We start from the raw sequence: 16,209 nt of genomic DNA, 5'->3' as shown, positions 1-16,209 counted from the left end.
TCCGCCACTCAACGTTCCTGGGTTGGTCAACAGATATTTTGTTCCTATTCCAGTCCACAGAATTGTGGGCGCTGGAGCAACATGTTACTTACTGTACGTTGTAGCCTACGCTCTAGCCGCTACTTCAGAAGGCCACTGCCAAGATCGTAATAACTCGGCCAAATTTTTTTCAGAAACCGTGTAAATGAAAATCTGCTCTGGTGCTTTGATTATAAATACTCTTGCAACGAGAGTGGAATGGAATGGAATGGCGGCGGGTCCTGTTTCATAGAGTGAGACTGGATTTAGCCACCGGCAGCAGCACAGAATGATGGTGTCAGTGTATGTGGGTGTGTGTGTGGATGTGTCTCTGTGTTTCTGTATCTCTGTGTGTGCACACCGGTGTCTTTGCGATTGTGCGCGGCTATTCAGATGTCAACATCTAAACACAGTGCATGGCTTATTTCTATCTGGACAGTGTGTCCTGCAGTTCCAGGTGCAGCTGTGTTAGCTGGTGACATGTCGCCAACACTGATGCCTGCTGCTCGGACGGTGTGTTCCTGGCACTGGCCTGTGAGTTATATCCTGTCACTGAGATCTAGGCAGGGCACTGGGTGGGTTATGGCCGCTCATAACTCTGATTATTAACCTAGCAGACTCCACACAGAGGGCATTAGGCTGATCAAGCTTTTAAAATGGTTTCTTATCAAGGAGCTTTCGTGGGTGGATGGAGGGTTTGACACTGGCTTTAGTTGTTATTACTCTTCCTATACTTCACCCTTATTAAGACGCACCACTGCCTAGAACTACTTAACACCTCTCTCTCTGAGAGGGAAGACATTTAAGTGCGGGTAATAGAACTAGTGCCTCCCACCCAGGTAGGTTGATGTCAACTATGAGGTATGAACTTCAGCGGTAGAGATTCTGACAACTCTGGCACATCTCATAATAGGACATTGATCAGTCGTCTCAGGTGGCCTAAACCTCCACCAGAGGTGGATGAGGGGAAGGAAAACACATTGGATTGTGTTGGTCCCAATAAACTCCAGGGATAGTCTGATAGTGTAAACCAAAACAGAGGCTGCTGCACACCCGACGAGCAGACCAAGAGCGAGAACAAAAGCTCTTTCTCTAATGTCAAACTTTTTCCATAAAAACATCCCCCTCCCTCCCCCAGGGATGTGCCCTTTAGATAAAGCATAATCAGTTCCACAGTGGACACAGTCAGAACAAAAGGCAGACTGACGTGACATGGGATTAATGGCTTGACGTGTGTCTTATGTTATTGGGCAGGAATGATGGCTCCACTAATCATTAATCATCATCATCAGCCCGATGCGATCTGATACAGACTTTATGTCTGAACTGTCAACCTGGCGTTAATGTTAGACGTTGGGAGCAGATCTCAGTACAGACGTTACAGAATCACCACGTTAGAGAGTCAGACGTGTCAGTCCTACAGAGAAACGTGTGGAAAGGAAAAGGTTCCATGATAGCTGGTGATGCCATGTTGACAGTGGTTGTAGTTGTAGGGATTCCAGTGGCTGTAGTCATGGAGAGAGGTTGAGGGGATTGGCTGAGCCCTGGAAAGGGATATATCCCCGCCAGACTCCTGTGTGGTGAGGTCACACATAGCTCTGAAAGAAACCCCAAGGAACTCCCTTCCGGTGTCAAACAGAATGTATTTCCACTGCTTCATTTCATGTGAAGCCATCACAGTTGGGCTATGTTACATTGTTTGCCATAGTGGGATGGTGAGATCAGAGGTACCGTGGGTCACTACACAGAATTCCCTTTGTACTCCTCTGCTGCGTCCGGATGGTGGTCATGACGATTCCCCAGGATGCTCGAGGTAGATGGAACGAGAACCCGATCTCTGTGCCTTGACTGTGTCTGACTGAACTAAAAGGGTGAGCTGGGATGCGTAAGACTATTTCCCAACACCCTTCTGTAGTAGCTTATTGTAAATAAATATTCTCATTGTAGTCGTGTGTTAAATGTGTTGAGCCCCCCAAAAAACTATGCCTATAGAAAGAGGCTTAAGCATTGGAAAGCATTACTACAGTAGTACATCAGCTGCTAGCACCATGTTTATAACTGCCAGGGGCCCTCCACCCTCTGCTCCTGTCCCAGAAGGGGCCCAGATGGGTCATTGTGAAAGCTGAAGGCACAGCTGCATACTGCAGACTGGGGCTAGACAGGATCAGACAGCTGCCAGGGTGACTCACAAGGCATGCCTCTCATCTCATCTCATCTCATCTGCCCCAGGAGGAACGATGGCGTGAGGTCACGGGTATCTGATTAAGATGGGAGTAGAGGTCATTTCTACAGATGTAGGATCTTAATTTGATCGCTCTTTTGTTACTGAGAATTTTCCTGCGCAGCATGAAATGCAAACTTGTAGTATATTCAAGGTTTTCAAAAGGCTTGTAATTTTCATTTTAAAATGTCAGACTTGACGAAAAATGTAAATTCATTATAATCCATATAATAATTCACATTTACTGTTGCTGCAGGATTGTTTTCCTGGTGTAGCGAACTGGCTCATAATAAGATCCTACATCTGTAGGTAGACGTCCATTGTCTAGTAAAACCCAAGTAGCTCTTCTTACCTCACTAGGCTTCCTCTCTTGTTCTCCTGTTCTTGTGAAATATCTGATGCATGTGGGAGGGTACCAGAGTAAAGGGTTGGCATCAATCCTAATGTCATCCAAACTTGTCCTAATCTACATTCCCTAAACGTTTGTTGTGAAAACCTTCCGTTCCATCCAAAAGGGCAAGGACCGTCATTTACAATACAATTTGGTCTGTGACATTCCTTATCTACAATTATTAACAATTATCAAATCCACATGACATTTTTGATAGGTCATGAAAGACAGGCAGACATCTATATTATGTTTATTTAATTGACATTATAAAATGCTGATGTCATAGGACTGTGATTGATATCTAAGGAGAGAGAGTCTGAGAGTGTGGCTTTGTGTTGCAGAAAAGGGGCCATGGGCTGGCTAGGAGACGGAAGAGTGCCCTTATAGCCATAGCTGCTGTAGTTTTTAGCTGTGGTTTGGACAACTGTTTGCTCTGTCGTCGTCCATGGCAACGAGTGTGTGGTTAAGAATGAGTCAGAGGCAGAACACTCACCCTCAGAGAAAAATAACCAAACTATAATACCTTTTTAGGTTTTAATAGTAAAACGCTGCATTCAGATGCCAAAACAGGATAGCATCGATGGGGACTGCAAGACTTTAAATGTTAAGAGGCCTGTTTACCACTGTACCTTCTACTATTCTTCTCATACCTTTCTCTCACTCTCACTCTAATACATACACACACTCTCTCTCTCTCATTCTCTCTCTCACACATACACACTCTCTCTCTCTGTTATTTCATTCTCAGTCAGTAGAATGTATGACTTGTTTACTGTGTTCTCTGGGCCTCAGGCTGGTTTGTGTATTTTCAGAATACCTCCTAGGGAGTGTTTCCCTCAGAGAGACGACTCATGAGCAATAGACAGATGTCGACTTGCCTGGACTCAGCACCCTGCATAGGATAAACTGTCACAGCCAACACACACTGTACACAAACACACACAGTATTGCATATAGAGATTTACAGACACTCTTGTTCCACATACACGCACGCACGCACGCACGCACGCACGCACGCACGCACGCACGCACGCACACACAGTGTAACCAGTGCTAAATCTCCTCCATCTGCCAGCTTTTCCATGAGCAGCCCCCCCCCCCCCTCCCCCCCAGGCCACGATGCAAAGGCAGAGACACTAACAAACAGAGCTCCCTCTTTCTTTCTGTGAAGACACACACACTCAACCAATCACATTCTCCACAGGCACTCCTTCAAGCATAGTAGCGTACACACTCACATGTAGACCAGACTTTTCCATGGCTAGAGTGGGAGGAGAGAGGAGGGTAACACAGGGACACTCATGGAGTTTCCATCTCCGTCCTCACTCTTTCCCTCGGTCCTTTCCCTCTCTCTCTTATTAATCATATACAGGGAGAGCTACTGATGGCCGCGAAGACGTGCATTTCCTTTCCTACATGATTTTAATCAGGCTACGTCAGGGCACCACCCCGACACAGGAGATGGCGATGCCTTCAATGATGTAACATCATTGACTGTTCAGCCGGGCATTCTGGGAAAGGCTGTATGACTTGTTGTATGACTTCCGAGGTGGGCGAGGCACCCATCATCTTATTACGTTCACCCCAATGGAGTCAGTGGCAGGCAGGGCCGACATGCTGCTTAGGGGTCATGTAATGTACAGTTTAGCTGTAGCAAGACTGTTGATATTAGTATGATGATGACAGTTATGTTCTGAATCTAATCTGTCCCATAGAACAGTAGCGTGTTAGTACAGTAGTTCCTCCGATGGTGTCGCTGGGGGGGGGGGGGGGGGGGGGGGGGGGGGTTCATCATCCTCCGTAGTAATTTATCAGGCTTAGCTTCACACCCCACCAGGGGCGATGTTCCACAATGGTTGTTGCCGTGGTGACATGATCCTATGTTTATCTGTTGCCCTGTTGAGGACTGGGAGGAGAGGCTAGGAGGGGAGGGGGCAGAATGTTACAGTGGCTAGTAGCCAGGGAATGGTGGATGGAATCCGGAGAGAGGGAAAGGCGAGCCCGAAATAAACACACACACTGCGGGCCGAGTAGGACACAGCACCAGATAAGGAAGCGATGGTCATTTTATGATAGGTTCCACTCATACCATTGTGAACGTCAGACCAGCGCAAGGATTAATAAGGGGAAGGGTGTGGTATTGGTTAATGCCGATGCAAAAATACAGTATATGAAACGTATGAACATACTATCTGCCTGGCTGTGATGAGGTATGATGTTCAGTATGTCAGAATAAACCAAAGTACGGAATTCAAAATCACAAATGATTTGTCCCAGGACATAATGTTGCAGGCTTGAGCGTCACATTATCCTGTTTAACAGTGCACGCTGCTCCAGTCAACTACTTTTTAAATGTATTTCATCATTGCAAAAAAAAAACACTCACATCTCCCCCAGTACAAGAGCAATGAAAGCCATCATAAAAAGCCTTGGCTTTGCATGAGCTGTGAACCCGAGCCGCTTGTTTGAACTATGATGAAACAAATAGAAAATGTCAAGGGATTGTTGCCTTGACGATAACAAGGGAAGAAAGGAAAGTGTTACTAATTGAGGAGGAGGAGGAGGAGGAGGAGGAGGAGGAGGAGGAGGAGGAGGAGGAGGGCTAGATGCTATGGGAGTACACCTACACAAGAAGAAACAAATGATAAAGAACGATTTAATATGAGGTAACAGCAGGGTGGAGAGGAGAATGAGTACACATTCAATGAGATGTTAAGAAACATTACAAACCTGCTTTAATGTGTCACAATGATGCAAAACTCCACCTTTAACCTTATTACTGTGACGGGTTGCCATGGCATTGTTTTTACGTCGGCAGTTCCTGACTTAGTTCAAATAAAGCGATACAGATCTGTTTCATCGCAGTGCCTCAAATTATGCCCAACTCTGTCAACAGGTCAAATCCAGCTAACGGACGGATTATCTCCTCCAGCCATCGCCTCAGGAATCAATAAGCAGTGTGATTCTGCAACACATTGCAAAGTAGACAGGGAAAGGGGAAAGACAGTGGAGATGAGTGTTTTATTTTTAGGCAGAGGAAGAGAAATGGACAAACCAAACATGGGCCCTCCCAAGTGGCGCAGTGGTATAAGGCACTGCATCGTAGTGCTAGCTGTGCCACTAGAGATTCTGGGTTCTAGTCCAGGCTCTGTCGCAGCCGGCCACGACCAGGAGACCCATGGGGCGGTGCACAATTGGCCCAGCGTCGTCTGGGTTAGGGGAGGGTTTGGCCGGAAGGGATGTCCTTGTCCTATTGCGCACTAGCGACTCCTGTGGCGGGCCGGGCGCAGTGCACGCTGACAGAGTCGCCAGGTGTACGGTGTTTCCTCCAACACATTGGTGCGGCTGGCTTCCGGGTTAAGTGGGCATTGTGTCAAGAAGCAGTGCGGCTTCCCGAGTCCATACGCCTCTCCCGAGTCCATTGTTGCAGCGATGAGACAAGACAAGTTAATATTTTTCTAAATAAAAAACAAAGCAAAGACCTCACAGCTGGCCACGACCACCCATGGGGCGGTGCACAAATAGCCCAGCGTCGTCTGGGTTTGGGTTAGGGGAGGGTTTGGCCGGAAGGGATGTCCTCATAAAACCACACGAGCTCACCAACCCTCAGTGTCATAACACAGACTCAGTTGTGATTGTTCCGCTCCCTGATTACAAGCCAACCTATTCCCATTCCCCCACAATGCTCTCAATGTGAGATCACACACACCCACACACACGGCAGAGGAGAGGTAAAAGTGAATCAGCGCAGACACTCAGGACTGGGCCAGTTTCCCAACATTAAATCTGGACAGTGTGTACAGAGACAGAGAGATTGTTGAGAGAGACAGGGTGAAAGAGTTTAGAGAGAGAGAGACAGAGAGATTGTTGAGAGAGATAAGGTGAAAGAGTTTAGAGAGAGAGAGAGAGAGAGAGAGTGAGAGAGAAGCAAGAGACATTTGACGAGATAAGTGATACTATATAATTTTTCAGAATGCGTGAAAGTCAAATTTAAATACAATTTTATAAGTCACATGGTAACATGAGGAACAGTAACACGAGGAATAAAATAAAATACACAAGAATGGAGCTATATAGAGGGAGAACCAGTACCAGATAAACAAGGTAATTGAGGTAAATACAGTTGAAGTCGTAAGTTTACATACACCTTAGCCAAATGTATTTAAACTCAGTTTTTCACAATTCCTGAGATTCCCTGTCTTAGGTCAGTTAGGATCACCACTTTATTTTAAGAATGTGAAATGTGTAATACTAGAGAGAATGATTTATTTCAGCTTTTATTTCTTTCATCACATTTCCAGTGGGTCAGAAGTGTACATACACTCAATTAGTATTTGGTAGCATTGCCTTTAAATTGTTTAACTTGGGTCAAACATTTCAGGTAGCCTTCCACAAGAATTTTGGCCCATTCCTCCTGACAGAGCTGGTGTAACTGAGTCAGGTTTGTAAGGCCTCCTTGCTCGCACACACTTTTTCAGTTCTGCCCACACATTTTCTATAGGTCAGGGCTTTGTGGTGGCCACTCCAATACCTTGACTTGTTGTCCTTAAGCCATTTTGCCACAACTGTGAAAAGCATGCTTGGGGTCATTGTCCATTTGAAAGACCCATTTGTGACCAAGATTTAACTTCCTGACTGATGTCTTGAAATGTTACTTCAATATATCCACATAATTTTCCTCCCTTATGATGCCATCTATTTTGTGAAGTGCAACAGTCCCTCCTGCAGCAAAGCACCCCCACAACATGATGCTGCCACCCCAGTGTTTCAGTCCTTTGCTGTTGTTCAGGGATTGATTTGCACTTTTCGCACCAAAGTACGCTCATCTCTAGGAGACAGAAAGCGTCTCCTTCCTGAGGGGTATGATGGATGCGTGGTCCCATGGTGTTTATACTTGCGTACTATTGGTTGTACAGATGAACGTGGTACCTTCAGACGTTTGGAAATCGCTCCCAAGGATGAACCAGACTTGTGGAGGTCTACTTGTTTTCTGAGGTCTTGGCTGATTTCTTTTGAATCTCCCATGATTTCAAGCAAAGAGGCACTGAGTTTGAAGGTAGGCCTGTTTAAAGGCACAGTCAACTTAGAGTATGTAAACTTCTGACCCACTGGAATTGTGATACAGTGAATTATAAGTGAAATAATCTGTCTTTAAACAATTGTTGGAAAAATGACTTGCGCCATGCACAAAGTAGATGTCCTTAACCGACTGGCCAAAACTATAGTTTGTTAACAAGAAATCTGTGGAGTGGTTGAAAAACAAGTTTTAATGACTCCAACCTAAGTGTATGTAAACTTCCGACTTCAACTGTATGTACATGAAGGCAGGGTAAAGTGACTAAGCATCGGGATACATAATAATAAGACTAAATTAAAGAAGAAGAGTAGCAGCAGCATACTGTATGTTGAGTGTTAAAGGTTGTGTGTGTGTGTGTGTGTGTGTGTGTGTGTGTGTGTGTGTGTGTGTGTCTGTAGTGTGTGTGTGTGTGTCTGTAGTGTGTGTGTAGGTAGTGTAGTGTAGTGTAGTGTGTGTGTGAGTGTATATATAGTCTTATGAGTGTGCATAGAGTCAGTGCAAAATGTTATGTGTGAGGTGTGATGTGCGCAGTGCTATGATGGGGCAGGGCAGGGCAGGGCAGTAACAACAAAGACATAGCTATCTCTATGGGATGCAAGGGCATGCTAGATTTAGCATAGGGCATTAGGAGGTCGGTTTGAGGACAATACAGTGACACCAAAACGGCCCGCTACCAAAACCTGCCGGCTCTCCTTCACTGCAGCCAACGTGAGTAAAACATTTAAACGTGTTAACCCTCGCAAGGCTGCCGGCCCAGACAGCATCCCTAGCTGTGTCCTCAGAGCATGCGCAGACCAGCTGGCTGGTGTGTTTATGGACATATTTAATCAATCCCTATCCCAGTCTGCTGTTCCCACATGCTTCAAGAGGGCCACCATTGTTCCTGTTCCCAAGAAAGCTAAGGTAACTGAGCTAAATGACTATTCCGTCATCATGAAGTGCTTTGAGAGACAAGTCAAGGACCATATCACCTCCACCCTACCTGACACCCTAGACCCACTCCAATTTGCTTACCGCCCCAATAGGTCCACAGACGATGCAATCACAATAACAGTGCACACTGCCCTAACCCATCTGGCCAAGAGGAATACCTATGTGAGAATGCTGTTCATCGACTTTAGCTCAGCATTCAACACCATAGTACCCTCCAAACTCATCATCAAGCTCGAGACCCTGGATCTCGACCACGCCCTGTGCAACGGGGTCCTGTACTTTCTGATGGGACGCCCCCAGGTGGTGAGGGTAGGAAACAACATCTCCACCCCTCTGATCCTCAACACTGGGGCACCACAAGAGTGCGTTCTGAGCCCTCTCCTGTACTCCCTGTTCACCCAGGACTGCGTGGCCATGCACACCTCCAAATCAATCATCATGTTTGCAGACGACACTACAGTGGTAAGCTTGATTCCCAACAACGACGAGATGGACTACAGGGAGGAGGTGAGGTCCCTCAGAGTGTGGTGTCAGGAAAATAACCTCACACTCAACGTCAACAGAACAAAGGAGATGATCGTGGACTTCAGGAAACAGCAGAGGGAGCACCCCCATATCCACATCGATGGGACAGTAGTGGAGAAGGTGGAAAGTTTTAAGTTCCTCAGCGTACACATCACGGACAAACTGAAATGTTCCACCCACACAGACAGCGTGGGGAAGAAGGCTCAACAGTGCCTCTTCAACCTCAAGAGGCTGAAGAAATTTGGCTTGTCACCAAAAACACTCACAAACTTTTACAGATGCACAATCGAGAGCATCCTGTCGGGCTATATAACCGCCTGGTACGGCAATTGCTCCGCCCACAACCGCAAGGCTCTCCAGAGGGTAGTGAGGTCTGCACAACGCATCACCGGGGGCAAACTACCTGCCCTCCAGGACACCTACACCACCCGATGTCACAGGAAGGCCAAAAAGATCATCAAGGACAACAACCACCCGAGCCACTGCCTGCTCACCCCGCTATCATCCTTCTGGATGATAGCGGGGTGAGTGGCTGCTGCCAACATACTGACTCAAATCTCTAGCCACTTTAATAATTTAAAATTGGATGTATCACTAGTCAATTTAAACAATGCCACTTTATATAATGTTTGCACTCCCTACATTACTCATCTCATATGTATATACTGTACTCTATACCATCCACTGCATCTTGCCTATGCCGTTCGGCCATCGCTCATCCATATATTTAAATGTGCATATTCTTATTCATTCCTCTACACTTGTGTGTAAAAGGTAGTTGTGAAATTGTTAGATTACTTACTTGAAATTGTTAGAACTAGAAGCACAATCATTTCGCTACACTTGCATTAACATCTGCTAACCATGTGTATGTGACCAATACGATTTGATTTGAGGGATAACATCCTCGGCATATTCCTGGTCTCCCTCAGTAGACATTCAGTAATTCAACATTTCTCTAACGTTGTGAAAACATCATCACTGGGACGCTGAGTGAGTGGCAACTGTCAGAGAAGCATAGGTGTCAAGGGATGTTTTGGACAGGTGGGCCGTGTGTGAGTGTTTGTGAATGTCAGTGTGAAGTACTGGTTTTACGAACAGACAATGTCTTATCTGATGGGGCGTCCCTTTACAGGCTGCTAGAACTTTCTTGTCCCCTAGATGGAGTGCAAGACTGCATGATCCAGTCCATTTGGAAATACTGAGAACATTTGCAGTTATTTTGGTTACACTAGATGAATGACAACGGTACTTTAAATAAAGTCTGCCTGAAACCTCTGTTTGTGTGTGAGCCAGCAGACTGTGACGGATGTAACATTTAAGAGTGAGATACTTTAGTCAGATTGAAAGTCACACTTTGTAAGCGGTGGGAAAATATGTTTAATGGAGTCAAATGCCAAGTTCTGTGTCTCCCTACCGGTTGTGTGATAGCCACATCAAAGGGCTAGGCTATGCAATACGCTTACTGAGATGAGCTGTGAAGAGACAGGACAACCAGTGACATTGACACATGAAAGGTTGTAGGTCTCCATCCTTACACTCACTAAGACTGAACAGCCTATTAGAGAGAAAGAGAGACAGAGAGCGAGAGAGAGACTATGTGTGCACGAGGTACACCAGGAGAACATTTACCACAGTTATCACAATGATTCAGCGAGGTGGGAGTGTGCAGTAAAGTAGTTTACCAATAGCAGGAAATGCTTTTGGGTCTAGTTGGCTTAGTATGTTAGTTTCATTATTAGACACCATACAAACTTGTATGACATGTCTTTCACAAGCTGTTGGTGATTACACTTATTCTGTGTGCTGAACATTCACCAAGTATTTTGGCTGAGAAGACCCTGACACTGGTTTCTAGTAGGGTACATATGGAAAGTCTGTGCTATTGGCTGGACAGTATTTCATAGTCTGTGCTGATTTTGGAGTCTTGGTCAGTTTGTATTGTATGACCACTAGATGGGGTTGGCCAACAGTAGCAGGCATGTTTGAAATACATTTTTTTTGCGACTGATAAATGTAAGGTTACGTGTCTGAGGCAAGCCATGAAGATTAATAATTTATCATACACATAAATGTCAAATTTCATTTCCATCTCAGAGCCCACATACATTTGAATTGATATTAATTTATTTTTCCAGCCTCAGGCTTTTACGGGACACTTCAATATAACCTCCATAATCATGCAGTCAATTTGAAAATGTGTGTGTATATATTGGACAAATCCCACACTGTGAACACATTGTTCCCTATGAATGAACAAAATAGAATAGGAACGTCTTATCTCACTCAGAGTACTGATATGTAATGAGGTAGATTTAATACTGTCTTTGCAAACTTATGCTTGAAAGCGAATACAATTTTAATGATAAAACAGAATAAAAAAATTAAAAAATGTAATACTGTCCTAGTCTATCAGCTGGCTGCAAAACTGGATCTGCTGCTGTTTTTATTACTCTAACTGAAGGCTTAATAAACGTTCATACTTATCTTGTATGTTGACTCTTCCTGTTGTCTAACCTCATCCACTCTCTCCTTTGTGTCTTCACAGGATGAGAATAAGGCCGCTAAAGCCTCTCTAAAGTCGCCCAAGGTGGCAGAGAATGTAGCTGAGGGCTGCTCTGTGGAAGGGGGGCTGGAGCAGATCCCTGAGGAGGGGGGCGAGGCGGCGCTCACTGGCCTCAACTCAGACGAGGAGGTGGAGATCGAGGAGATCATCGAAGAGTCCCGGGCGGAGAAGATAAAACGCTCCAGCAAGGCGCGCGTGGACAACATCAAGAAGGCCTTCTCCAAAGAGCAGAGGGAGAAGAGAGCGCAGAAGACCAAGGACAACCTGGAAAAGACCAAGCAGAAGACCAGGGATAACCTGGAGAAGACCCGGCAGAAGACTCACGACAAGCTGGAGAAGACCAAGCATAGCCTGGAGAAGAAGATGGGCAAGCTGGGCAACAAGATGACCCCCAACATGGAGCGGAAGGAGAAGCTAAAGGGCTCCAAGGAGATGTTGAAGAAGTCTCTGACCCCCGACCACACCGTCTACGCCCGCTCCAAGACGACCGTGTACCGCGTGCCACCCTTCACCTTCCATGTGAAGAAGTTCCGGGATGGAGAGGTGGAAGTGGTGCACACAGAGGGCACAGAGATGGAGGAGGTGGCCGAGAATGAGGCCCTGGAGGCGGGAGAGGGAGACGTGGAGGTGGAGGAGCTGGTGAGAGTAGTAGACACCCCAGAGATGAGTGCTGTCCTGGAGTTGGATGAAGAGGAGGAGGAGCTGGTGAGAGTAGACACCCCAGAGATGGCAGCTTTCCTGGAGGTGGCTGAGGACCAGGTGGCAGAGCATCTGATCAGGCTGGGGAGTAAGGTCCCTGTGGTGAAAACAAGCATGAAGACAACCAGCAAATAACTCTGTCTACAGGGCCCAGCAGGATTGGAAGAATGATACAATAGAGGGATGAGGAGATAGGGGAGAAGAGAGAGGGGGAGAGTAAAGAAGAGGAGAGTAACATCCTACATTTGGATGACAGTGACACAGCATGCATGATAAGGACTGTCGGGACAGTGTTCACAATCTACTCATCTTATAATAAAAATTATAATAACACAATATGCCATTTAGCAGACGCTTTTATCCAACGCAACTTACAGTCATACGTGCCTACATACATCTTGTTTGAGAAGGAAAAAAATGACGCATCAGGAATTACTTTCAATGTAGTATGTGCTGTTCTAGACAACAACAACAACAAAACATTTAACCCCGCAATTTTGTTTCTTCCTTACATATTTTCTTGTCTTTTAGTTTGTGAATGACTCTGGTTGGTCTAGTCTGGGATATTGCTTGTTGATATAATTTTTTGTTGTTGTTTTTGAAATAGAATGACCACAATGCTAAGGGAATAAATAGTAGTTGCTATTGTGATTTGATGTACAATAATTGCTAACGTAGGATAAACAGTACATAACAATGTATATGGAAATATCCCCCACTGGGCACAGACGTCAATTCAACATCTATTCCACGTTGGTTCAACGTAATTTCATTGAAATGATGTGGAAACAAAGTTGATTCAGCCAGTGTGTGCCCAGTTGTGGTGGTATCTTGAGATTTTCTGATTTGATGGTTGGTGGTCATGTGATGTGCAGGTCAGAGAAATTACGTTTTGACAAATGAAGAGAAAGAGCACACAGTGGAAACACCTAAAGATGGTTTCAACGTGCATGGGGAGAGACACAGGGGACCGTCTTTTCCTTGACTGAAGAGTTTACAGATCGGTTAAACAAATGCTCACAGCCATTTTGAGCAGCCAACTTTCTACTGTAAGTGTGGGCATCCAAGCTCTGTCAACATGTCAAGGTTCTGAAAGGACGAGATAGATAAGATAATGATAAAGATTAAGATAGTTCTCACTTTTCTTAGAGGAGCACTATGAAGCTTTTATTTCTGATCAACAGTGTGGCCCTATTGGTTGATTGTTTTCATTTTGGAGGACCGAGATGGAGGGTCACGGCAAATGCAATATTAAAAAAGAAGAGGAAGAGACTCACTGATTGGCATAAATGGAACTATTTTTGTGCGTGTGTAATGTTTCAGCCGCAATCTTGAGCCAAACAGGGAAAAACTAGTGTATCTTTAAATGATGTCATGGAGTTGATGGATGCCAGACGTGTAAAGTAATCCTCCTTTCACATAAAAAACAGGATCGCAACAGATCCTGTTTGTTTTGTTTTGAAATGGAGAATGAGAAGGATGAAGGATTAGTGACGACTCGAAAGAGATGTGAATTTAGTTGCATAGTTTTACCTTCCTTTAAAAAAAAGAATGTCTCATTAAGTTTCTAAGTTGTACTATAGTGTGATATCTGGAAAATAGTTCTCCTTCTCTCAGTTTTTAGTTACCAGTGTAACCACCAAACTACCTGGTTGTTACTAGGGCTTGTCACTGATGACAGGAGAATGACATTTTGAGCCATCGTTTAATCAAAGTTTCCTAGTGCCATCGTTCTGTAGAAGTTCACTTTTTTCACTGTTTTTTCTCTCTCACTGTGCTTACATGATAATGTTCATTGTACTGACACACATTGTACAAATGTATGCACGTATGCTCACAGTGCTACAAGAATCATACATGTACTGTACATATATGCTATAATAAGCACAGACATACCTGTGTTAACCTGCCACGTTACTGTTACTCCAGAGGCTTCTCTCCTGGAAGAGGAGTCTGTCTGAGATTGACAGAGCCTTGCTTATTGAATCTATCACCATGGCCACAGCTAACGACAGGATATATCCAGCATTTCACCTGGACTGCACTGGGTGCTGTGATTGTGGGGAGAAAAATTAGAGAATCTTGTAGGAACCCCTTCAGCATATGTCAATATGCCAGGTGACAGTTTAATGAAAGTCTATAAGTGACATATAGAAATGTAAGTGCTATCCAATTTTGTTTGTGCCGGCAGCAAATTACAAGGGATTGTGAATAATGACATGGCAGTTACAAAGGTGGAAGAAAAAAAGTAATATCCGTTCCTGGACCTCAGTCTCTGTCTATTTGAATTACTTGTCAGCTTGTTTGTGCCTGTGTGGTCTGGCAAGGGTCTGATATAGGGAGACGATGGTGATTAGAATGGATGATTTGAGTTTGACGTGAAGTGAGACCAGTAAATGCAATACAAGCTAAAAGCTGTTGTCTCGTGTTCTTTCTCTACCTACAAGACGTGCCTCTGGAGAACAAAGTAGTGAGACTAAGTACAGAAGGACTGAAAGCACACAGGGCCTGGCTCGAAGACAGCGCTACGGAAGGCTTTTCTACGTGTCTCCATAGCTCTCTGTGTCTGACCAACCTTGATGAAGGGGCCGGGGTAGAGAGGGGAGGTCTCTGTGGAACACCATTAGGATAATCAATGAGGCAGGAATCTGATTAAGGAGAGTGCTTTCTCTGAGGAGAGTGAGACGGAACACAGAGAGAGGACGTGTGTGAGAGAGAGGGGGGAGTGGTCAGTGCAGAGAGAAGGAGAGATGATGCAGTCAAAAAGAAACCAAAGATATTCCTCAAAAAATATGTAGGTCTTTGTGCAGTTCACATTTTGTTTTTACTTAATTTTTTTACAAGGCTGAAATGGATTCTCATTACATAAATGCCAAGGTGAATACTGAACACACAGATACATTAAAAATTGACCAAGTTTTTGTCAAACATGAGCTAAGTTTACCACCATCTCTAAACACCCCTCATCTCCCCCAAGGAGATTCATAGCATTTCCTACCTTCTTCAGGAGAGAGTGGAGATACAAACAGTGACCGCTCATCTTTCAACTGTTTAATTTATTTGCCATGTAGTGTAGTCTCACAGCATTGTCAGTCAATATGCAGTTCTTTGTAAGAAATGATCAGTCAAACTACCGCAGGTTACCAGGGTTGGAGCCAATTCCATTTAAATTCCAGTAAATTCAGAAAGTAAACCAAATTGCAATTCCAAATGTTCCTAACTGAAAAGCATTTAAGATCATTGGAATTTTAGTGTACTTCCTGAATTGTCTGGAATTGAAATGCAACTGACCTCAAGCCTGCGGGATACTGTACGTATCCTGAGCACTGCCATTTTCAACTGACCTCAACCCTGCGGGATACTGTACGTATCCTGAGCACTGCCATTTTCAACTGAACTGAGATGATAATATCTCCGACTGATCTAATAACGAAGCTTGCTTTTTCTGTTGAATTAAATGACCATTTTTGTCAAACCACTTATATATCAATAAACGCTATATGATTTACACCAGACTGTACCACTGTGATGATTGAACATGTCAAAGTTCAACCCAATGCTATGTGAAGTGCAGCCAGTACAGCTGTATTCTAGACCATTACCATGACATTACTCAGATTAGTCATCCGGGGTAAACAGAGGCCATTCATTTTCTTTGAATGAATGTGCATCACAAAGAAGAAACCAACATGTTCACTTTTCCTTGAAAATCATTCAAACCTACACATGATAAATAATGATATTGCTCCATAAGCCAATGTTACTCCACGATAAGCACC

General features: G+C 44.6%; 1 protein-coding gene across 2 annotated transcripts in view; it reads left to right on the top strand.

The window, feature by feature from the left end:
- Positions 1-15,938, top strand: part of LOC110486263 (caveolae-associated protein 1) — a 28,816-nt gene extending 12,878 nt beyond the window's left edge. For both annotated transcript variants that reach the window (XM_021557717.2, XM_021557716.2), the window contains exon 3: positions 11,714-15,938. In XM_021557717.2, coding sequence (XP_021413392.1) covers positions 11,714-12,565 — 852 coding nt within the window. In that variant the 3' untranslated portion in view covers positions 12,566-15,938. The remainder of the gene's footprint in view (positions 1-11,713) is intronic.
- The last annotated feature ends 271 nt before the right edge of the window (positions 15,939-16,209 follow it).

The sequence above is a fragment of the Oncorhynchus mykiss genome, chromosome 13 (genome assembly GCF_013265735.2).
Source record: "Oncorhynchus mykiss isolate Arlee chromosome 13, USDA_OmykA_1.1, whole genome shotgun sequence".
NCBI lineage: Eukaryota > Metazoa > Chordata > Actinopteri > Salmoniformes > Salmonidae > Oncorhynchus > Oncorhynchus mykiss.
The sequence above is the reverse complement of the archived record's forward strand: the minus strand, read 5'-3'. Positions and strand labels throughout refer to the sequence as shown.